This window comes from Ictalurus furcatus, chromosome 8 (assembly GCF_023375685.1).
Source record: "Ictalurus furcatus strain D&B chromosome 8, Billie_1.0, whole genome shotgun sequence".
Lineage (NCBI taxonomy): Eukaryota > Metazoa > Chordata > Actinopteri > Siluriformes > Ictaluridae > Ictalurus > Ictalurus furcatus.
In genome coordinates, this window is record NC_071262.1 from 20422144 (window position 1) to 20446364 (window position 24221).

Genomic DNA, 24221 nt, shown 5'->3' on the forward strand with positions numbered 1-24221 from the left:
TTCAGGATATGAATTTTAAATGCATAAATTTATCACTAATGAGCAAGCCAAATGCTACGGTGGCAAGGAAAAACTCCCTGAGATGATATGAGGAAGAAACCTTGAGAGGAACCAAACTCAAAAGGGAACCCATCCTCATCTGGGTGACAGTAGATAATAATGAGTCTTTATTGGTCACATATACAGTAGAGCACAGTGAAATTGTTTTCTTTGCATGCCCCAGCCTGTGAGGAAGCTGGGGTCAGAGCGCAGGGTCAGCCATGATACGGCACCCCTGGAGCAGAGAGGGTTAAGGGCCTTGCTCAAGGGCCCAACAGTGGCAGCTTGGCAGTTCTGGGGCTTGAACCCCCCGATCTTCCGATCAATAACTCAGAGCCTTAACCGCTAAGCCACCACTGTGTAATTATAGTGCAATTATAAATAATTCCCTTCTATAACTGTGTAACTCATAGTTTTAACATGAAGTCTATTTTGTTGAACTTGTCAACTGTTCAATAATGGAGACTTAAGTGCAAAAGCATTCGTGGCAATTGCACTCCTAAGCCATTATAGCAACACTGTTCGTCTCAATTTCAGCCCAAAGCCATCTTCATGATTTTGAAGTGGTACCATCCACAGTAATCTCATGTATCTCACATGGTACACCTGACATTAAGTAAATATATTTCCTCTCAACTGAAATTAGTCAGAAAAGAACATGACAGGAAAAATCATTGCGAATGTTACATTCACTGCAGAAACTATAGTTAACAGTAAGAAACTAATTTTAAGCCTTTAAGAGCCTGTTGCCAACATACATATGAAGCCAAATAACAAGGGTGAAACTAATAACAGCATATATTATATATACACTGACCCTTCCTCTTTAAAATCCAGAAAGCATGGTAGCATTGAGATTATCATAAAATTGCAGTACACCTATCACTTTAGTCACTCATACCGGTAGCATTCTTTCTAACAGTTTTAAATGTAAATAAAAATTCAACCCAGAGAATAACTGATTGAGGAAACACCACCTTAAGCTCCACTGGGCAAAAACTGAGCTTCTCGTCATCCCTGCCTGCCCCTCAATCAACCACAACCTAACTGTACAGCTCAGCTCAACCACACTCAAGCCAGGAACCTTGGGGTAACTTTTGATGACAGCTTGACCTTCACAGGACACATTTCAACAACTGCACTGTAGGTTCACTCTGTGTAACATCAAGGAAATCAGACCCTATCACATCGAACAGGCTACGCAACTACTAGTCCAAGCTCTTGTCATCTCAAAACTGGACTACTGCAACACACTACTCTCGGGCCTCCCAGCCAGCTCCATCAAACCCCTTCAGATGATTCAGAATGCAGCAACATGCCTCGTCTTCAACCAGCCCAAAAGAACCCATGTCACACCCCTCTTCATCTCCCTCCACTGGCTTCATGTAGCCGCCCACATCAAATTCAAGGCCTTGATGCTCACGTACAAGACCTTGTCTGGAACAGCACCCCCCTACCTCAACATTCTCCTTGAGGCTTACGTTCCCTTGTGCAACCTGTGATTGATTAATGACCGATGCTTAGTAGTGCCTACTCAGCGAGGCATAAAGTCCCTTTCCAGAACCTTCACACTAACCGTCCCTCAGTGGCGGAATGAACTTCCAACCTCAATCCCGACCGCGGAATCTGTCACTATCTTCAAAAAATGGCTAAAGACCCACCTCTTAGCACTTGAGCACTTAACTAACCCCTAAAATGTCAACCCCCACATTATTTAAGAAAAAAAAAAAAACTTACTCTGGCTCTTACACCTTTACTCTGCGCACTTTGCTTCTCTAGAACGCAATTAAAATTTTGTATTGTAGCACTACTTGTATTGTTCTCCGCTTGATATATCGCTTTGCTTGTATTTCCTCATTTGTAAGTCGCTTTGGATTAAAGCGTCTGCTAAATGAATAAATGGAAATGTAAATGTAAAAAAATCCACAAAGGCCAGACAGTGTCAATATTAAAGTGTCAATCTTAGCATAACTTGTTAACAGTAGAGGACAGTACTTTTGCTTTGCAAAAGCAGCTGCATGCAAATTCTTCATCATAAGTGGCAAGAAAGAGGAAGTTAATTCATGCACAAAGATGGCCACAAAAGTGAATTCCAATACTCATAAACTAAACTAGAGGCAGACGTCAAAAACAGATTATTAAAAAATATAAAACATGGCTTTAAATAGAAGCCAAAGGTGCCAAAAACTACAGTATAGACATAGGATCATTAAGTCATAGGATCATTAATAACGCCTGCCTGGAAACTATGTTTTTTCTAACTTTTGCCCAGCAGAAATTCCAATTCCCTGAAAGGGAAAGGACGCAGGATGTGAACGACAAGCATTTGTATCTGATAGAGGTTACTTTGACTTCTTACCGAATTTATCTAGGTGAACTTTGACCTGTGAATTTATGAGAAGGTGGGACTTTGTTAAAAAAATTGTTATTTTTTGTTAAAAAATTGAGCAATAAAATGCTTATTATTGTGTTGCGTCTCAGCGCATTTGTATCTCACTGTCTTTTTTCTTGTCCCTGACATATGCTTATGTAAGGGGACAGTGGGGTCAGTTGTATATGCAATGCCAAATGTAAAAGTGTTAATATTTTTTCCGCCATTTTTTTTTTTTTTTTTTTTTTAACATTTTAGGATATTCTGATGCATTAGACAGTGATTTATGTAAAATAACAGATTTTAACTTTTAAGATTCAGTGTAAAGTTTAAATATAAATCTACAGTAAATGTTAAATGTAAATATTACAGGTAAATGCTAAATATCAAGCTCAATGTTAGTGCAAAATATTAAATATGTTAAATATAAATGTTAAATCTAAATAGAAATGTTACAGTTTTTTATTTATTTTTACAATTGTTAGGGCCCATTCCTCAATACCTAAGTCATGTTTTCAAAACTTTTGACACAGTGAGCACAACAGCAGTCTATGTGGGCTAAACTGTGGATCATTTTTCATTGCTGTGGCACAAAATGTGTTCAGTGACCACAACTTTCAAATGACATTAGTTCTCTACTGACTTAAACACAACCATCAGCAAAACTCTAAGCATGTACAGGCCAATTTGCACATGTTTACATACTCTTTTCAAAACTGTTAAATTTAAGTTCAAAACCCAACACAAAACTGAATAAGATTTGCTAAATTTCTACAATAATACCGTATTAAAATATATTCCAAATCTAAAAAAAGAAGTACTATCAAAACGATTAGGCCAACCACAGCTGATTCCCATTGTAGCTGAACACCTACCGAGGTGTTACTCTTTCAGATTCATTACCATCTATACAAAAGGGGACATTTTAGGAATAATTTTAGTGGCTAACAGAGGACGAAGACTGGCTGGGAGAGGGAGAGAAGTATGTATGCATGGTGAAAGAAGACTGAGAGGAAGATCAAGAGCTGTAGTCTCAGGTGAGATTAAGGCTATTATATTTGATCATGTAATAAATCATGGTCTATCAATGAGAGAGGCTGGTCAGGTAAGATGTGCATTCTGCAAGGGCGTGTGACTGAACTTAACATTTCAGAAGTACATTGAGCAAAGCCTCCAAACCCACTCATGTGTAATTGTTTTTGTAATTCTGCTTAGGACCCAACGTTTACCTCCCACAGGTCGGAGAGGTAGGATTTTCACTGATGCGCAGGAAACTGCAGTCGTTGAAATGGTCATCAAAAACAATGGCATAAAACTTATTGAAGCACATTGTGTCATGTCACAGTTGTATCGGGAGATAGATGAAATGTTTTGATATTTTTAGTGCATTTTGGAAGTGAAATTAACTTGTGTGCCAAGCTGAAAGTTGGTTATGAAAACTGTGTGAAGAGTTTTGACAAAGTGGCCTAAGTATTGAGAAATGGGTCCTAGCGATTGTAAAAAACTGTAATTATGTTAAATATAAAGAAAGAAATATCAAGAAACAACACCCATGGACTACCTTTTTATACCCGCAAAGGGGTCAAAAATGTTACTACATTTGATATTGACAACTAGGAAGTTGAGTGTAAAAAATATATAAACTGGGAATTTGAAACTGTTATTGTAAGGAAACACTGAAAACAATGGCTGAAGTATATATAAACTATGAGTTTATACATTTATGTATGGCAATATATGTAAATATTATACAGCTACAACTGGTCATTTTGATAATCAATCAATCTATCATCCTAATATATTGGATTTTTCCCTGATTAATACAAAACAATTTTTTTAAGCATTTCAATGAACTAATACTGTTACAGAACTTCTAACTAGGCTTAATTATATAAAAGGTTACTAACTACAATACTACTTGATGACTCTAAAAATTTTCTGTGTTAAGAAAATTGAACAAGGTAGCAAGCTGAAAGCTTTATTCTGATTGCTGCTGTAACAACACACTCCCCCCATGCTGTTTTATTACTAAAGTAAGTTAATTCATTCAGATAGCTTTGTTACTTGTGATGAGGTGAAGTGACGTAGTGCATGCCACAGTCATTAGCAATTATTTTTCTTATAGAATTTTATTGATTTTGTTGATAACTTCTTGTAGCCTTAAAATAATATGACCTTTTTATGGATGGTTTTGTTACAGTTTATTGTATAATGTTACTTATAAATGTTACAAAAGATTTTGAAATGATTTCCAAAGCTTTCCATAGGATTGGGAGGGAATTTATGTAAAATGTCTCCTGGTTTTCAGACTGGTATGATATCATGTTCAGTCACTTTGAAGCATAAATTGTCTGAAATTTAAACAAGAGACAAACAGGAAGCTTCGGCTTCCAAATTTCCCAAATTTGAAACACAACCTGCACAGCATAAGGTAAATTTGCCTGTGGTGATTATACTGGCAGTATGAAATATCTGTGATTTTTTCATAGTGGATTTGAAGTGCAACCTTGTAAAGCTGCCCTGGGAAAGAGAAGATATTGTCTTCTCCGTGGTTTAGTTCTAACTACAAAGTAAGATGAAGTACCTTTATCTTCTCAGGGTCTCCAGGAGAATGTGACCTTTTTGTTTTTCAGAAGTTGTGGAAAGTCTAATAGTTGTACTGTAAGTCAAGGTGACTTTATGTGGTAAAATCTCAGACATTTCTGAGACGCTTCATTAGTTCATGTCTGGTGTGATCCTTCTTAGCACCCACACCACCTGCAATGTAGTTTCTGATTTGAAAGAGAATAAATCTAATTCAAATCTATTTGCAGTTCTCAGTGGTTACCGTGTATTTGCTCTCAGATACATAATTTTCATAGAAAAATGTAGCTTGTAGGTCAAAACACTTACAGATGTACATCATAAATTCATTAGATAGTCCACCAGGTATGTGAAATCTCAGACCCATGTTTTGGTTGCTGGGAAACCAAACATACTAGACCAAAAAGTGGTATCTAACATATTATTATTCATTAATACAGTGTACTGATGCAGAGTATAGGAAAAGAAAGACAATCTAGTGTATCATGCTTGCAACAAAAAATACATTGGCAAATATTTTAGCTACAGTCCGTGGTTTTCTGTCCTTGGGTCTTACATAAAAGACTCTGGTAGGAGTGGAAACTGACGTGGTCTTCTGTTTTGGTAGCCCATCTAACTCAAATAACCACTCTTTACAACAATGCTTTTTTTGTGGGAAAACTACTTGAGCTGATCAAACTGTAATTGCGTGAAATTGTTTTGCATGGTCTTTGATGATTGTTGGTAAATGAGACTGCGGTAATTGAAAAATTGACCTGTATCTGCTTTATATATTGCACTGCTGCCACATGATTGGTTTAAAAAAATAAAATAAAAAATTTATAAATCAGCAATGTGGCATTAATGATACAGTGAAGTAGTGAATAATTTGCATTTTTAAAGCTGTGCAAAACATTTTGCGTGTTTGCAATTTGGCTGAAATGTGTGGCACGTTGCAGGATTGTGATTTTTGTTTGATTTTTTTTGTACAGATGCCTGAAAATGTTAAAAAATATTTTTCTCAAGCTTTGAAATGTATTTAATTTTGTATTAATGACCACATAATACACGGATTTCCATTGAAAGGGAACCTTGTATCATTTTTTAGAAAACAACAACAAAGCATTTAACATATTTTTGTTTTGTTTTATTTTTTCTTGTGTTTTTTTCTTTCCTGTCAGCAGTGGGAAATATGCAGTTTTGACAGCATTGTCTGTAATTTTAACACTTTTTAAAAACAAATCTGTAGTTTTCAGAATTGAATATATTGTATGATGGAAAATGTCAAAATTTCACCATGTGACGGGGTTTACAAGGCTGACACACAAATGAAAAACTGAATATGCAAATAGCTACAGTGACGGCATGAAATTAACCTAAAGCATAAAATATTAGTTAAAGCCACGCTGGTTTTTGTGAGTCCTTGTAGTCTAGTCATTGAATAACTATTTCAACTCACTCCACATTTCTGCTAACGGGGCACACAAAACATTTTAAAATTGAACACCTCACTTCATTCTTGATATTTGGAGTGTAATCGGAGAATGATGCTAATCCAGATTAAATCCCTGTGATAGTCATGTGATTAAAAGCAAATTTGAAACCTAAAACAAATGAACACAACGTACACGGACCATTACACGGAATAAATTTTGATTATCGATTTCAAACTTGCTGAAAAAAAAAGAAAATCTGTAGAATTTTGGGATTTGAGTCAGTTGCTTTACAGATGTGAGCTCTGCTTGTGAAATTGCGGACAAAAGTACAATATTAGAGCCAGATGTGTTAGTTGGATCTACACTCTACAGGAGATGAGAGGAGTTCAAGTTGGCTTGGGTTTGTGTTGAGTGCATGCATTTCTCTCGTACATCAAATAAAAAGCCTTTTTAGCGTGTCAGATTTGACCCTCGGGCCCCCGTTTGGAGAAACCTCCTGTAAGGTGTGATGTGCTGAGCAAGACAGTTTTACGCTAATGTTCTCATAAATTTGCAGTTTCTGCAGTGAGGGACGGTGCTGACGGGGATATCTGCACAGTACAAGTGAAATCACATGGGGGAATGAGAGGAGAAGAAGTTTAAAATAAATAGCCACCTTTATTAAGAAGGCGGTCACATCATTCAGCGTTAAGAAGTAAAGGTGCATGCTGAATACTGAACATGGTGGAGTCAATACAGGAGAAAAGAAGGAGATCAGACATCGACTGGCTTGTGCACCAATGCCACACAGGCAGATTGAATCGGTTAGCATACTTGAGAAGAAATTGCTGAATTAAATATGATGTAAAAATAACCACCATTGTTTTGCGGACGTTATATGTAACTATAAATGGGTAAAAAGTATGATGGGTCATACTTTAAGAAAAATAAAATTCAGTAATTGTTGGAAAATTGCTGTGGTATAAGAGGAAGTAAACACTTCAGGATGTGCTGTTATTGTGGTAACCGTAATGCCGCTTTGCATCAGGAATCATGTCACAATGTCGTTGATTATTTTCCTTAAACAACATACTGTATAAGCAAGTGTTTTGTTCTTTTCAAAATGCCATGCACTACCATTGGCAACACCATGACTCATAAGGCTGGTACTTGTCCATTTAGTTTTACCGACGATTTCTCTTCATTTGCATACGAGAATACTTTTTTGTGTGTGAATGTTAAACGAAGTTAAATCAGCTGAGATGAAATCAAAAATGAGCGTGCGCTAATGGTTGAGTGCATTTCCAGTATTTTTCAGTACAACTACTACCATTTGTGTGAGTTAAGCCTTGGGTGAGTGTGTGTGTGGGGCAGGGTAGTGCAAATGGACAGCTCTCCACAGTATCAGTGTGTTATATCAATTGGCAGCTCCACCGGAACTCAGTAAGGCTTCATTAACATGCGGTGGACATGCTGGAGGTGTGGCGAGGAGGTGTGTGATCCCGTTTCGCTTTAAACTCCTGGGAACCGCTGTTGAAAAGGATCAGGCGATTTCACAGAGTTCTTTTAAACTCTGGGTTGTTCAGCAGTCTGCAAGTGTCAGAATGCTCATATTTGTAAGAGGCTCAGAGAAGGTGAACCTTGTTGTGAAAATGGACCTAAAATTGTCTGTTAAACTCTTCTTTAGTAGTGGACAAGACAAGGGAAAAGTAGGTTAAGGATGCATTTCTGATGATAGCTAACAAATGGGCAGGGTGAAGGCTTGAACATGCTTCCCCGCATCTTCACAAATTGATGCTCATGCTACATCACAGTACAGCTGAACACTCATAAGAAAGCCATCCTTCTAACCACCGTCTTCCATATATATGTGCTCACAGTGGCTCATGATTGGCTAGTATCACACTGATTGACAGGGGGAAGAGTAACACCAGATAGTCACACAGTGTTCACACAGTGTTCCAGGGATAGGCTCTGACCCTGAACAGAATAAAGGTGTTACTGAGAATGAATTAAGTATTTTCCCAAAAACAAACAAATTTCCCAAATTACAGACTGACTACAGTATAAATTCTATGTAAAATTCTACCTAGACACCGCCTAAGCAGGTACTGAGATGTACAGAGGCCACACCTCCTACAAAGGTACTGACAGATGCAGAGGCCATGCCTCCTTCACTCAGAGGCCACACCTCCTGAACAGATAGTGACAGGTACAGTGGCCACACCTCATTAAATAAAAGGCATAGGCCACACCTCCTGCACAGTACTGACAGTCACAGAGGCCACACCTCCTACTTTGGAAGGGCCGAACCTCCTTCACTGAAAGGCACAGAGGCCACTCCCCCTACACGGGTACTGAAAGGCACAGAGGGAATACCTCCTTCAGTGAGACTGAAAGGCACAGAGGCTACATAGGTACTGTCAGATTCAGAGGCCATGCCACTACACTGAGACCGGGAGAAGAAACCATGACGCATAGTGCCAAGAGAGATTCAGTTGATGTTTCATTAATAATTAAAAAAATGGGCATGTGCCAAATGGAGTTCAGAGATACAGAGACATCTGCATTGGCTCAGTCCAAATTTCCTCCAAACCTTTCTTTTTCTTTTTACCAATAAAAATAAATCTGTGCAACTGTATAATTAATTATGCTCCCAATGAACTAATCTCCAATTGGCAAGTTATGGCACGACTATTTAATTAGTAAAGAGTAACACTTAGTGATACTTAAGCAGCACGTTCCTAAACCCCAGGGTGCACTTTACAAAATATATATAAACACCAAAAAGTAACTCATTTCATAAGAAGCCATTTGGGACACGGAGGTCGGCGGGGACTTGGCATTTCTAGACAGGGGAGGTACTGTCTGTGGTGATAGCTTTGGGAAAAGAGAAGCGCTTTCACTTGGGTTTTGGTCGCCATTAATCTGAGATAAGGCACAGACATTGATCAGTCTCTAGTGTTTCTGCAGTTATTTATCAGATGTCATTCCAGTATGGAAAAAAATCTCATGCATTTCATGTGCTGAAGTAATGTGTGATCATGTGAGAAAACAAAAGGGTGCATTCACCATCTCATTTCAACCGGAAATTGCAAGTAAATTCCAAGTAAATGTGTGACACTTAAGAACTCAAATGTGTACATTTCACATATGAGTCATGTGATTATTACTATAATTATTATTATTACTTGTGTTGCTTTATTGTAAGTGTTTTCTAAGATGAGTCAGTTGTGACTTCTAGCTTTATAGTTGTCTGTTTAAACCAAGAAAAACAGCATGAATGTTCTCGATGCTTCAGCAAGCATCTGTTCTCAGAACGGAGGCGTTTTGTCTCAGATAAATCTGGAGTAATATGTGAAAGCAGTATAACCTTTTTTACTCTTTCTTTACAGGGCGAGCGTGGTACAGAGGAAGATAATATCCTTCCAGGATGAGGGCTCTCTCACCAGGAGGCTGTGCGAGAAAGGTAATTACAAAAGTGCGCCTCAGCTTTGCAACTAGAACCTTATAATTACATTTTTTTCTTTGGACAATTCAGTGTAATTTTCCTGGCCCATTGTACCATGTGTGTGCATCTCGTGCAGACTGGCGTGGGGGTGTGTATGTGCACATGTGCTCGGCTGTGTGAGACCTCGTGTCAGCCTGGTCTGTAACTAATCTACAGCTCTTGTTCTGCAGATCGTCTCAGAACCACAGAGAAGCCTCTGCAGGAGTGCTGTGCGTGTGGAACAGCCAAGTACCGCCTCACCTTCTATGGGAACTGGAGTGAGAAAGTGCATCCCAAAGATTATCCCCGTGAGTGTTTCATACACGCTTGCAGCGTGATTTTTCGTACATTTTGCACAATGTCATTGATGTCAAATAGTAGCATCTGCTTTCTAAGAACTATCTAGCTTAATATAGATATATTAGAGTGCAGACGTATGCACGCCCATGGAACTAAATGAAGATGTTAAAAAAAATTTAATTATAGTTGACTTTTATATCTTAAGGTATTAGGTATGAAAAGAGTCAAGGTTCAAAAGTTTGTGTTTTCCATTCTAAATGTGATAAATTATTTTTAATATCCTCTATCCCTATAATCTGTATATCCGGTATCGGAAAATTATCTTTACCAAACCCTAGTTACCAAATTCAATATGAGCACCATCAGTGGCGTACAAAACATATAGTATGCTGCAACCTATCCACATCAATGCTTTCAATAGCAGCTTTGATTCTTCCCTTAATATAATCATTGTCTCTCAACAGAGTGTTGTACACACATCTTTGACAACATCTGAAGGAAAGAAATCACAGGGTGCGATGATGAATAATCTAGGTGGCCGTGTGAAGACGAGAAAACTTGTCAAAACTTGGTTTTCGGCAAAAAAAAAACATAATGTGTTTCTCTGTACAATGGGACAATCCTAGCATTTCTACACGTCCTGATTGACTTTTTATATTGGATGAAGTTCAAAAACAATTTTCAGACGCCTTGTAGTTATATTAGTTTAGATCCTCTTGGTTGTGGTCAGGAGACTTATCAACCAAAGACTCAGAAAGCAAAATTTTCAAAAATTTTTTAGATTTGTTTTAGATTGTAGTCTTGTTGCAGGACACACCCACATTTTATTATTGTTTTACATATTTCAAAAGTTAATGTTTTATATATATTGTACAAATAGACATAAAGTTTCATTTTTCCCATTAAAAACTGTGGGAGGCACAAACTTTTGCCCTCAACTGTAATAATGTAGACTTACATTATTGATGAAGTATCCTGCATTTGTTAATTTTACTTTTGAGTTCAATAAAATTAACTATAACTTGATAGTTAAAATCAACTATGAATTGATTTTAAGATAAACTGTATGTAATTATATATTGATACAGGTAAATAGGACTGTTATATATTTTGAGTAATTTTATAGTACAAAAAATGTATAATCAGAATGAAATAACCAATTTGTCTTATGAGAAAAAAACCATTATTGTGCACTAATTATTAAAAGGCAAACATTAGGCATGAAACTTTCTCTACACATTTTAAATGCATGAATATATTAAAGAACTATTAATGAAATATGAATAATTTTATGCTGCCATAGAATGAAGTAACAGTGCTATGAGTTTGTAATGTAAACATGTTACTTTCCTAAGCAGAGAAAATCATCTTATTGTTTTGTTTTTTTTTGTTATTAATCCACTCACAACATTTCTTAACCAATATTTAGTTTGAGTTAACTTTTCCTAGGATGTATTTGAAAATCATCCATCTTCAACTCTTTGTGCAGGAATAATTCCTAATGACATACATGCTAATGACTAGCTATGCTGTGATGTTTAACAAATTAGTAAAAGAAAAACAGAACACTATAGTATGTTTAAGGACCATAAAATAATTCAATATGGAACACCAAACACATTCAATGTGCGGTGTTGTGTTGATAAAAGGAACAATAAAAGGACCATTTGTAAAATGGTCAGATTGCTAATAATTAGCAAACATACTTGAAAATTGATGTTATGCACGTTTGTTTGTGATTGTAGTATCAAAGCAGACCTTACAGCTATGGTGAAGAGTACTAAATCTTCCCATTTTCAGCATCAAACTGAATATTTGGGGGGAAAAAGTCTCAATAGTAGGTGCTTTGTTGTTAACTTTACTAGCTAACTAGCTGCCAACTAGCTAGCATGAAAAGGGGAGTGTATCTATGTTCCCCAGACTTATATGGCACATAATGAACACATGGTGATTTAAAGCTGAAATTAGGCTTCAGTATTAGTGAAAGCTGGGACATGTTCAAACTTAACATTTTGTTCTTTTTGTGAATGTTTACTGTGTTTATAGGCTACAGTATGGCATTTCTTCAGTTTTGTGTATACGTTTCACTATTGTTCATGCATGGAGTTGAACCGTATGAAGGTAGACTAACAGCTATTTTTAGAGCAGCACAAATGATGGTTCAGGGTGTCCAACCTAGTTCATTTTCAAGTTCATACCTTTCATAAATTTCAAGTGAGAATGACGGATGGATTTTAAATTTATGTATGTTGTTATACATTTAAATTAGTCTTTGGTGTTTAAGTTAATAGGGCCCTGGGAAAATGAGTTCTGACTACATAAAACCTCTGGTAACGTTTACTCAGTGTATGTTAACAGAATATTGAACTGGGGAACATAGGACCCTGGGAAATGGCCCTAAGAATTCTAACTAGCTTGCAGAAAAACAAAGTTACATGTAGATATAGCAGGCTATTAAAGCTATGTAGCATCTTGAAGTATTTTCCTGTTGCTTTTCATAATTCTGTGCATCTTCGTGTGCTATTTTAAAGCTGTTTTTTTAGAAGCAAGTATTATAGAAGCAACGTTAAAGACACAACATTATTTGTCTCCCATTTTATCGTAACAGCTCCAGAGCATAAAATGGCTTATTCCTGTGTTCACTAGTAAACAGTGAGCTAATGTGTAATCAAATAATAGCTCATCTCATAATTATGCCTCCCGTATGGGTGATTATGAAGAGAGGAATTGGGAGTTCTGCCTCCCTCCTAGTCATTACAGATATGTGTGTGTGTGTGTGTGTGTGTGTGTGTGTGTGTGTGTGAAAGCATACGGGCAGTTGTTTGCTGAGGGACAACAACAAAAGAAAAGGAAACAGTTGAGAGAGGAGAAATCCTGTAGAGAGAACAGGACCACTGACCTGGATGTTAGAGATCATTTTGAAGAATCATTATGTAATGCTGGATATAATCAATATAATCATTTAGGTTGTGTGTGTGTGTGTGAGTCTGCTGTTCTTGCATATGGACTATCAATTAGTAAAATAATAGCAGCCCTGTTTATTCTAATATTTGTGTGTGTGTGTGTGTGTGTGTTTCATTATGGGGAAATATTCTTAACAAGCTTCATCATTATGAGGGGTGTGATATCGTAAACATTTATATTAATGCACTTGGTCTGATACTTTATGGTTTCTGTAGTAACAACTCATTCAGATGGACTTGTTTGATGGATGGATTTGAAAAAATCCATAGTTGATATGGAGATGTGTTCTTTTAGGTGTTTATGGAAGGAGTCTCCAACGTTAGTTCTTTGTAACAGTCCACAACATTAAATGTAACAATAAATGGATAAAAAGTACTTTAATGTGTAATATTTTTGGATTAAACACATTCTGGGACATGCAGTTATAGGAAAACAATCTACTTTATGGTGATATCAGTAACTCCGCTTTGCTTTGGGGTGCATGTCACAAGCATGTCGTTGATTATTTTCCCTTAAGAGCATGACCCTAAGTGCTATATTCCTTACTTAGCGATATATATTAAAACATTAAAATAAAGATATCATATTTTTAAAGAACAATAATACCAGCTGAAAATCAGGTAAACAATTTTTTACACCTGGTCTTTTTATGATTCTTGCATATCCCAATTTTATATGGTTTAATTACTCAATAATTTAAGCGAAAAAACTTTTTTTCTTTTTCTGAAACTCACTAAAACAGATAGAAGGCATCAAAGGACATCAGAGGAGTAAAATGGGGTAAAACATTACTGCTGAAAAATCCTTGTAAATACAATGCTGTCAAAACGTATTTGCTGATTTCTTCTGTTTGTGTGCATATCTCATACTAAATAGTTTTGGTTCTTCAAAGAAAACATAAAATGATGGCAACCTGAGTAAACACACAATACAGTTTTATTTTTTTTTTTGTTTTATTGAAGCAAAAAAAGTTATCCAACACCTATCAGCAATGTGAAAAACTAATTGCCCTCTTAAACTTAAAATCTGGTTGTGCCACCTTTAGCAGCAATAACTGCAACCAAACACTTCCGATAACTGGAGATCAGACTAGGACTTACTTCTATGTTTTGGATCATTGTCTTGCTGCATAATTGAGTTTCAGCGGACTGAAGAATGGACATTCTCCTTTAGGATTTTCTGGTAGAGAGCAGAATTCATTTTTCCCTCAATTATTGCAAGTTGCCCAGGCCCTGAAGCAGCAAAGCATCCCCACACCATCACACTTCCACCACCATTCTTGGCCATAGTATGATGTTCTTTATGTGGAATTCTGTGTTTGGTTTACGCCAGATGAAATGAGACACCTGTCTTCCAAACAGTTCCACTTTCGACTCACCAATCTACCCAAAAAATCTTCCAAAATGTTTCAGGATCATCAAGGTGTGTTTTGGCAAAATTCAGATGAGCCTTAATGTTCTTCTGGGTTAGCAGTGGTTTTCGCCTCGCTACTCACCCATGGATGCCATTTTTGCCCAGTGTGTTTCTGATAGGGAAGCCATGAACATCATGACCTTTACTGATGCAATAGAGGCCTGTAGTTCCTTTGATGTGGTTCTTGGCTCTTTTGTGACTTCCTGGATGAGTCATTGCTGTACTCTTGGAGGAATTTTGGAAGGTTGGCCACTTCTGGGAAGGTTCACTACTGTGCTGAGTTTTTCCGTTTAGAGATAACGGCTCAACATTTTTTTTTTGGTGTTGACAATTATTGGAAATACATGTTTCTTAGCAAATACAGCAGATGTGCACTTAAAGTATGAAGTCTGGAAAAAAGGATAATGGGTATGAGATGATTCAGGATTTTAGCTTTTATTTCCTAGTATTTACATCTAGATGTGTTAAACAGCATAACACATTTTATACCAGACCACCCAATTTTTATGCAAGCAAAAGTATAGGAACAGATAAGTCTTGAAGTAAATTCAAGTAAAATAACACTTAATATTTGGTTGCATATCCCTTGCTTGCAATAACTGCATCAAGCCTGCAACTCATCACCAAATTGTTGGTTTCTTATTTTGTGTTGCTTTTCCAGGCTTATACTGCAGCCTCTTTCAGTTGTTGTTTGTTTCACGGAGTTTCTCCCTTCAGTCTTATCTTCAGGAGGTGAAATGCAGCTCAATTGGGTTAAATTGGGAATTGAGTCTAAAACCTTCCACTTTTTCCCCAGATAAAGTCCTTTATTGTGTTGGCAGTGCTTTTTGGGTCATTGTCTTGCTGCATGATAAAGTTCCTCCCAATTAATCTGGATGCATTTCTCTGTAAATTGGCAGACAAAATGTTCCTGCAAACGTTTGCATTAATTCTGCTGCTACCATCATGAGTTACATCATCAATAAAGATTAGTGAGCCTGTTCCAGAGGCAGCCGTGCAAGCCCAAGCCATGACACTCCCTCCACCATGTTTCACAGATGAGCTTGTATGTTTTAGATCATGAGCAGATCCTTTCTTTCTCCACACTTTGGCCTTTCCATCACTTTGATAGAGGTTAACCTGAGTTCCAGATCTTTTGTGGCTCATCGCGAATTCCAATCAGGCTTTCCGATTTTTACTGCTGATGAGTGATTTGGATCTTGTGGTACGGCTACTATATTTCTGCTCACTAAGTCTTCTTCAAACGGTGGGTTGTGATCCCTTCACCCCTGCTTTGTGGACTGACTTTTGCTCTCAAAATGTTTGTCATCAGCTGCTGTTGTTTTCCTTGGCTGACCCTTTCAGTGTCTGTTGCTCAGTCCACAAGTGGTTTCCTTCTTGCCTTGGCTATGCCCAATGTTTGTGCAGTGCCTCTAATTTAAACAACAAATGCAGTCTTCAGAGTTGAAACTGAAGGCTAAAACAAAGTGAAGTTGTTCAAAGCTGGGTACAGGACAAACTTGGGTAACAGGTAACACCTGTCAGTCACACGTTCCAATATTTTTGCTTGCCAACATATTGGGTGGTCTGATACAAAATGTGATATGTTCTATGTCGTTTAACACATCTACATATAAATACCAGGAAATAAAAGCTAAAAAAATATATATACCATTGGAGTGATTTGGAGATATGACTTCATCGTATACAGTATATTTTTGAAACAGGACTAAATTAACATTCTGTGAGTATGGGCATCATACGTAAAAGGGTTCAAACAGATTTAAATCACTTCAGGAGGTGAGACGCATATTTGTATACATTTAACACCAGAAAATGCGTTCGGTTAAAACTTCTGACAACATTTGCATAAAATTATAAACTAGGGAGAACACAAAATGCAGTTGAATGTTATGGTATTCGCATATTAACAAGCAATCAGGCTAATGAAAGAAGCTTTTGAATGCATGTGAGTAAAATCTTAATCAGGATACAATCCATATACAGGAGAATAAATGATGTTGTAACGAAGTAAATTACAAAATGCTATTTATATAATATTTGAAAATGAAAAAAAACCCAACACTTTATATAAGTCAGTTAATAATTAAATTTCTTTTAAAGTACACAACACAGCCTGCCAATAAACCGACAGAAGAAGAAGCACAGGGTGTAAAATTCAAAATGCATACAGTATCTTTGTTTGCAGTTTACATGATTGCTTGAATAATCAGGCAACAGCTAAAATCAGATAATGATCATATGATTGCTGTGAATCATTATGATGACCTGAGCTAAGAACAATTTTCCCAAATAGGTCAAACACATTCTAGCAGGTTTCCTAACCAGATATTTTATCCCCTACACTTCTGCAATGTTGATGGCATCCAGCATTATGCACTTCCTGAGTCTGTATTTGTAATCAGATTTTATATGATTATTATTATATTTAAATGTTTTCCGTTTTATTTCAGTATTCAGTTTTTGACAGCATTATGGAATTCGTAAGGAACTTCGATGCAGGTGCTTTTAACTGTTAATCAAATCAAATCCGATTGCTGCATTTCTGATGGTTTATTTTTGTTTCTAACAGGGCGAGCCAATCACTGGTCAGCTCTGATCGGCGCCTCTCACTCCAGGAGTTACGTGCTGTGGGAATACGGAGGATACGCCAGCGAGGGTGTGCGCCAGGTGGCCGAGTTCGGCTCGCCCGTCAAAATGGAGGAGGAGATCCGTCAGAAGGTAAGACATGAATTTTCCTCTGGGTGGTCTTTGCAGATTAGTGTCCATCAGATGCAGGAGAGAATATGTGAGTGTAGGTCATGATTTCCCCAGTGTCCTGCAGGTTCAGACTCGGAGAAAGTCTCACGTTTTGTAGTATGTTTTCAAATGTTTGCAGTATAAAGATGTTCTCAACTCGGTTGTCTTGGTTAAACAAATGGCTATCCACCAAAAATAAATAACAACAGCAACAAGAACAACAACAGCAGCAGCAACAACAACAACAACAGAAATAATAATAAGCATCATCATTCCAACTATTATTATTATTATTATTATTTAAACAAAGTCAAATATGTGAATACATAAATATATATATTTTTATTTTTATAATCAACAAATAAATAAATGCAATTGGTTTGCACATTAAATGGAAGGTTTCATTTCTCTACATATATAAAGAACATTTTTATTTTGTTTTATTTATTTTTTTTTTTTACAATTTTATCAATTATGTTGACTTTTTTGTATTTATGTACCAAATACAGTAAATAGTATAAGTGGTTTAAAAACAATTAAAAAAAAAAAACAAACGATGATAAATGTTTGAATAATAACAAGAAAAATATAAAAAAAAACCAAAAGAAAACAAACAAAAAGGTAAAGAAAACCAAAAAGCATACAAATAGCAAAAAAACCCTTCCCTGTTTATCTTAGTTCCTGAAAGAGAGCGAGCCAGAATGAACAGAGCAGAAATAGAACAGCGGATAGGACGCAGCAGGTGGGTGGGACAAGCATTGTGTTATCAGGCCACGTGAAACTTTGTATGTTAGTAGCAACAGTTTGTACTGAATGCAAGATTTGCTCGGAATCTATCGTATGGCCTGATGTCTTTCCTTTATTCATGTTAAAATCTACTTCAACTAAAAAATATAAATCAGGTGTCAGGGGGTCATAACATCTCAGAGACAATCACAATGCCACTGAGATGTGATCACAGTATGATCAACTAAATGCTAAATTATTTTTCATCATTTGCAGTTTACTGATGTCTTGTGGCAGATTGTTTTGGTCAAGGGGTCATAAGAAAAACAAACAGAATGGTATGAAGAATCAAGAAACACTGCTGGGGTTGATTTCTTTATAGCCCAGACTGTAGATTATTCATGCAGCCTATCAGTGACAGTCATGTCAGGTGATTACACACAGTGTCACACCCACTAGATGTTTTTTAGCTTGCTTTGTTGACACATCAGTATCATGTCATCAACAGTGATTAGAAGGTGAGTTTGAAATACAGTGGTAAGTGTAGTGTACTTGAACAAGGTGGATTTTTTACTCAGGAATCCAGAGTAAAAAATGTTTTCCCCAAAATTCTTTAGAGGAGAAATTAAACGTAGACAGACTAAGCACACATTATCCAATCAAAGTACAAATTAGACAAAAGGACAGATGAGAGAATGTTTTATGTTTTTTGGTTAGAAGGAGAGTGTTACAAATTTTCTGTTTACTTATTCAAATACTAGAGGAATGTGGTATCCTTAGCCAAATGAGTGTAGTGTACACCTTTTTACCCCTTTAATTAAATTGTGACATTTAGGTGGAAGAAAATGGAAAAGTAGTAAATATATTTTTTTCAGGCATTAATTTAGTGTAATCAGAACTACTATTTTTTTAAACACCATTTTAAAGAGTGATTAAGAATTGCTGAGCATCAGAACAGGCTTTATAATGGAAAGGGCTTTGTTGCTGTAGGGTTAGAATGTAACTGTGAATGAGACGTGCTGTCATGAAAGCAAATCGGACTTACTAAAAAAACAGATCACGTATTTGTATAAATGATAATATAGGACCAGACAGAACTGAGACTTAAAAATGCTGCCAACTTTGAAATATATAGGAATGAAACTACCATTCTGTTTCATTCATGATATGAGACACACCCTCTATTATCAAATAATCTGTTCGTTTTCTAGCCGATATACATATTTTAGTGTCCAATATATGGGTAATTGTGTTGCATCAGGCTATATATTGATCTCTTTTCCTGCTCTCAATTTACCAGTGTAAAAATCATGATAAATGATTTAATCATCCAGAAATGATGGCCTAAACAAGAAGATAAATGAGCCATTTCCACCATTTCAGGTTGAAGACGAGAAGGGGAGGGATTAATAATATTAATAGCTGTGCAGTCAGGAACTGCTTGATGGCAGTGGCAATGAAAAACTCATCTGGATAGTGCATTTTTGGATGGTGGATATTTAATCACTTAATCATATTAATATTATTTGTAAAGTGTTACATTTGATGCATCTTTGTAGGCCTGTGTAATCTTTTTTTATATAGTTTATACTGACTATATATGAGTCAACTATAATGTCAGAGTTACAGTGATGCATTAATATTTCACATTAATGGACTCAAAACATTCTCTATTTACTGTGACAGAAAGGGAGGGCGTCCTGTGAGTCCAGCCTAGAGCATGTAAGATTGGGGAAAGTGAGTGGGGCTTTCTGCCGGTGTCGGTAAATATAAGAGATTTCAAAACACTTGCGAAAATTTTTTGAAATTTGCTCATCTGACATTTTATTGTGAAAATATGCCATATTTTTGAGTAGCATTTGACAGATGCCCTTATTCAGAGCAACTTACATTTAGCTCATTTATACAACTGAGCAGTTGAGGGTTAAGGGTCTTGCTCAAGGGCCCAGCAGTGGAGCTTGGAGGTGCAGGGATTTAAACTCACAAATGGTAAATGGTCTGCACTTTTATCCAAAGCGCTTTACACTGGTTCTCATTCACCCATTCAAACACACTCCAGTTGTAGCAGCACTGCCATGCAAGGCACTAACTTGCAATTGGGAGCAACTTGCGGTTCAGTGTTTTGCCCAAGGACACTTTGGCATGTGGAGTCACCTGGGTCAGGAATCGAACCGCCAACCCTACGATTAGTGGGCAACCCGCTCTACCACCTGAGCCACAACCTTCCGATCAGTAGCCCAACATCTTAACCACTGTGCTACCACTTCGACATTGAAAAGAGTAAGCAAAAAATTCTAAGCTGTAGACAGTCTATTTGTTAATTCAATAAGCATGGTCAATGACAGTCTAGCATCCCAACACTTTACACTCTTGCTTTTAAGAAGTGGTTATGTCATAGGCTTACGATGTACCACTTCAAAAAAGCAAATGTGTGAAGTGTTGGCATGCTAGATGGCATGCTCTTCAGAAGCTATTGGTTTTACCTTGGACACTACGGTAATTCCATCCTTTCCAGGTGCTACTCTGTAATGTTTTTTCCATCCAGATTGATAATGTAAGTGTTTCTCTGTCTATACTGATAATCTTCCAGCCCAAAATCTGGACTGTTTTTCCAGTCACTCAAGGGTAATCTGTTTACCTGGACAGACATTTAAATATTTTGATAGCAGATGCTGGTTTTAGATTTGGATACACCACAATATCATATTTTATAAATAAATATATCATCCAAAAACGTCTTTATTTCCCCCTGTGTGACACAATTACACCTGCTAGAAACTTGTCCTGATGTGTTAATTAATAATTAAGACATGCAACTATTTCATTAAAAATATTAACCTGAGAGCCCAGTACGGCTGTATTGTGCTGTGGTAAGTAAAACCCTGTTTGTACAGATAATACTTCACTTTCTTGGAATAATCAAATCATTAATTTCAAAGTGCACCAACACAAAGGAATTTTCTTCTGATTCAACAGGAATCACGTTCGTGTATATTTTTGCAGTTTCTGACAACCATTTGGTTTTGACAGGGCAAATTAGTTCTTATAAAAGCATTATTATTGTGTGTACATTTTTCACTTACTGTCCAATTCAAATAAATCAATGAAAAACTGGATTCAGGGATCTGCTGCACATGACAGCAGATGATTTTGATTTCCCCTCAGACTCCCATTGACTGTTACTCACTACTCATTTGTACTACATGATTAATTGCAGAGAACATCAAAATACTTGAAAGTATTGGCGTGATCGATAGATTGATAGATCAAAAGGTAGACAGACAGACAGACAGATAGATAGACAGATAGACACATAGAAAGCTTAATTAATTCCAGAGGGAAATTCACAGATTACAGCACCAGTCTAAAAACAGTGAGCAAGCAAGCATATTCAGAATAATAAAAATAAACATATTCAGTAAAAAATTATACAATATAGTATAGTTTAAAATAGGACAGATAACTCACAGACAGAAAATTGCAACACTGGATGCTTCACACTACATAAGCAGGAGCGCACTGTGAGTAATTGCAGAGTGCCAAAATAATTCAGCTACCTGGAAATCAGGGCTAAAATCGTGTATTGTGCACTCGCCTTAAGGAAAATCTAAATTTTTTGACATAGTTACATCTGGGTTATGTATGTAAACCTGTTCCCTGAGAAGAGAACGAGATGTTGCTTTTCACTTGATGCTTTGGGAATGCCCCTTGGCGGAAACTGTGTCTGAATATGCATGAAATCACGCCAGTCAGATTGGCCTGCCTCAGTCAGGTGACGAAGTAGAAACATGTCACAAAGACTATATAAGGCACCCACAAACTACGTCATTCAGCTTCTATTTGTTTGAAAGAAGACACAATTTGCAGGCATGACAAAGTATGGCCAACGAGGCGTAACGTCTCGATCCCTTCTCAAGGAACAGGGTTTCATACATAACCCAGACGTTCCCTTTACAAGGGAACTCTATGTTGCATCATGCTTGACGCTTTGGGAACAAGAATACCCACTATTCCATACTGAACCATGTCTGTCAAAAAATGTCTGTGAAGTATATATGCCCAAAAACACTTCTTGAACAAACATAGAATGTCTCGTCTTACAGCATACTCTCAGGTAATGGCTTAGAGGAAACCACACCCTCAAATGTAACCAGCTGAGTCTGCTTGAATGCGCCCCTGTAGAATTCCAACACCTCAGTTACTGGTTGTACTGGCAGTCTGTATACCACAAAAGAATAGACACGTATTAGAATGTACACTTCCTTGTGGATAAAGCTCTAATATTGAAAATGTTCCCCCAAACTCAGTTGAGAGACGCCTAGGAATTGGTACCCACTCGGGGCCACTCATAGCCCACGCTGCCTGAAAACCATACTCAGAGTTGGTCAAAGCGGACTTACCACCAGCAGCAGGTTGTGTAAACCTGCTGAAAACAGAGCTATCGGGAAAGAGGCATGGCCTCAAACACTCCATTCCCCGGGTCTTAGCCTCTAACTTGTTAGGATGGCTCTCTTCAACAAATTCCCCTTTTTGATATGAGAAGAGATATTTCCTCAGAAATATCCTGCATTCAGCACTAACAGACTAGATTGAAAGGAGAGGGGGGTGTATACGGGAATGTGCGACATTTAGATCTTATTGTGACAAATCAGTACTCAAACTGAATGTAGAATATGATAGAATGTGCGTGAAATACTGAAACCGCACGTATGATGAGCCCGGTTTCAGGTAACGCAATCTAAGCTCAGTTACACTCCAGAAGGCCCACCCAGAAGCCTTGGGCTGGATGACCCCTCAAGTTACTTTTAGGACCCCTCAGGCAACCTGTGGTAGGGACTTCCCCCTAAATACGAGGAGAATATTTCCTCAGAAATATTATAACCACCCCAACAGCCTTGGCTGAGGTGCGGGGGAAGAAATGTCGATGTGGGAAAAGCAACTTTAGATACCATTGTCCAAACTGGATAAAACATCCAGAAATCGCACGTAAGACAGCACACTTCCCTCATCCCTTTCGCTCCTTAACGAGCATGTGACCATCTAAACAGCAACTACACTGTCAGCCGATAAGTAGCCACACCCCCCGTATACCAGTGAAATGTCTCATAGCCCCCGCACATCAGTGACATTGTCTAACTGACGCTATCTGCACCACGAAGTGAAGCGACACGTATTTAGAGCGCACACTTCCCCATAGGCGAATTTGAAGCGTTTGTAGAATGCACAGCACTATCCTGGTAGTCACTGGGTCCCACTACACTACTGGAATCACGATGTGAAAGAGATATAATAGCGTACAACATATAAAAGTATAATAGCGTACAACTTCCCCGTGATAATAAATACCCACAATTTAAATATTTCCTCAGAAATATTTGCGTTCATAACAGTCCAATGCCTCTCCTCGACCACCAAAGCAGCCATAGAACGGTCGATGGCACCGGCCGTCTGCTTTGTGGCACAGAGAGACAAATCTGTGGCTCGGCAGAGCTCCGCCACTGCCTCTTTTAGCAGGTCAACTTCATGAGCTTAAAGCACACCCATAGTATGCAAAGCACCACAAGCCTGACCTGCTGCCGCATAAGCCTTGCCCACGATCTGTGAGGACATCCTGAATGGCATTGTAGGCCAGGCTGACCCCTCTAAGTGTGCTACCGTGCCGGGAGAGAGATAGCCCACAAGCATCTCTTCAACCCGCGGTAGCACACTGTAACCATATGTTTTTCCCCCATGGTGGTAGCATAATTTGCTGTTGCGGGGTTAAATACTCGACTGGAGTACATTTTTTCCAATGATCTTGACACCTCGGTGTGGAGCTTGGGATAAAACCTTTTTGGTTTTTGGAGTGGGGGGAGGATTTTTTACCACTGGGGAGGTAGCGCTTGTCCAGTCTACCACAAGCTGCTGCCTCCTCAGCTGGCCATTTCTATTTTCAGCTTCTCCACAACCCTAGTTACAACCTCTAACAGCTCTTTATAGGATTCAGAGAGCCGCACGGGTTGTGCTAGCTCCTCCATCTCCTAAGAGGTGGAGGCGACAGGTTGATTTACCAGTCCCAGGGAAGAAATCACACTGCGAGCTACTGCTGGGACTGGAGACTCAGAACTGGAGGAAAGAGCAAATGAAAGGGACTCACCCGTCTCTTGTTCTTTCTCCAGATCCATCTGAGACGCTCATGATTTGGGTGAGAAAACGGGAGCAT

At 37.7% G+C, this 24221-nt stretch overlaps 1 protein-coding gene across 3 annotated transcripts in view; it reads left to right on the forward strand.

Moving 5' to 3' along the window:
• Positions 1–24221, forward strand: part of spon1b (spondin 1b) — a 126525-nt gene that overhangs the window by 23043 nt on the left and 79261 nt on the right. For all 3 annotated transcript variants that reach the window (XM_053631371.1, XM_053631369.1, XM_053631368.1), the window contains exons 4-6: positions 9783–9856; positions 10069–10185; positions 17127–17275. In XM_053631371.1, coding sequence (XP_053487346.1) covers positions 9783–9856; positions 10069–10185; positions 17127–17275 — 340 coding nt within the window. The remainder of the gene's footprint in view (positions 1–9782; positions 9857–10068; positions 10186–17126; positions 17276–24221) is intronic.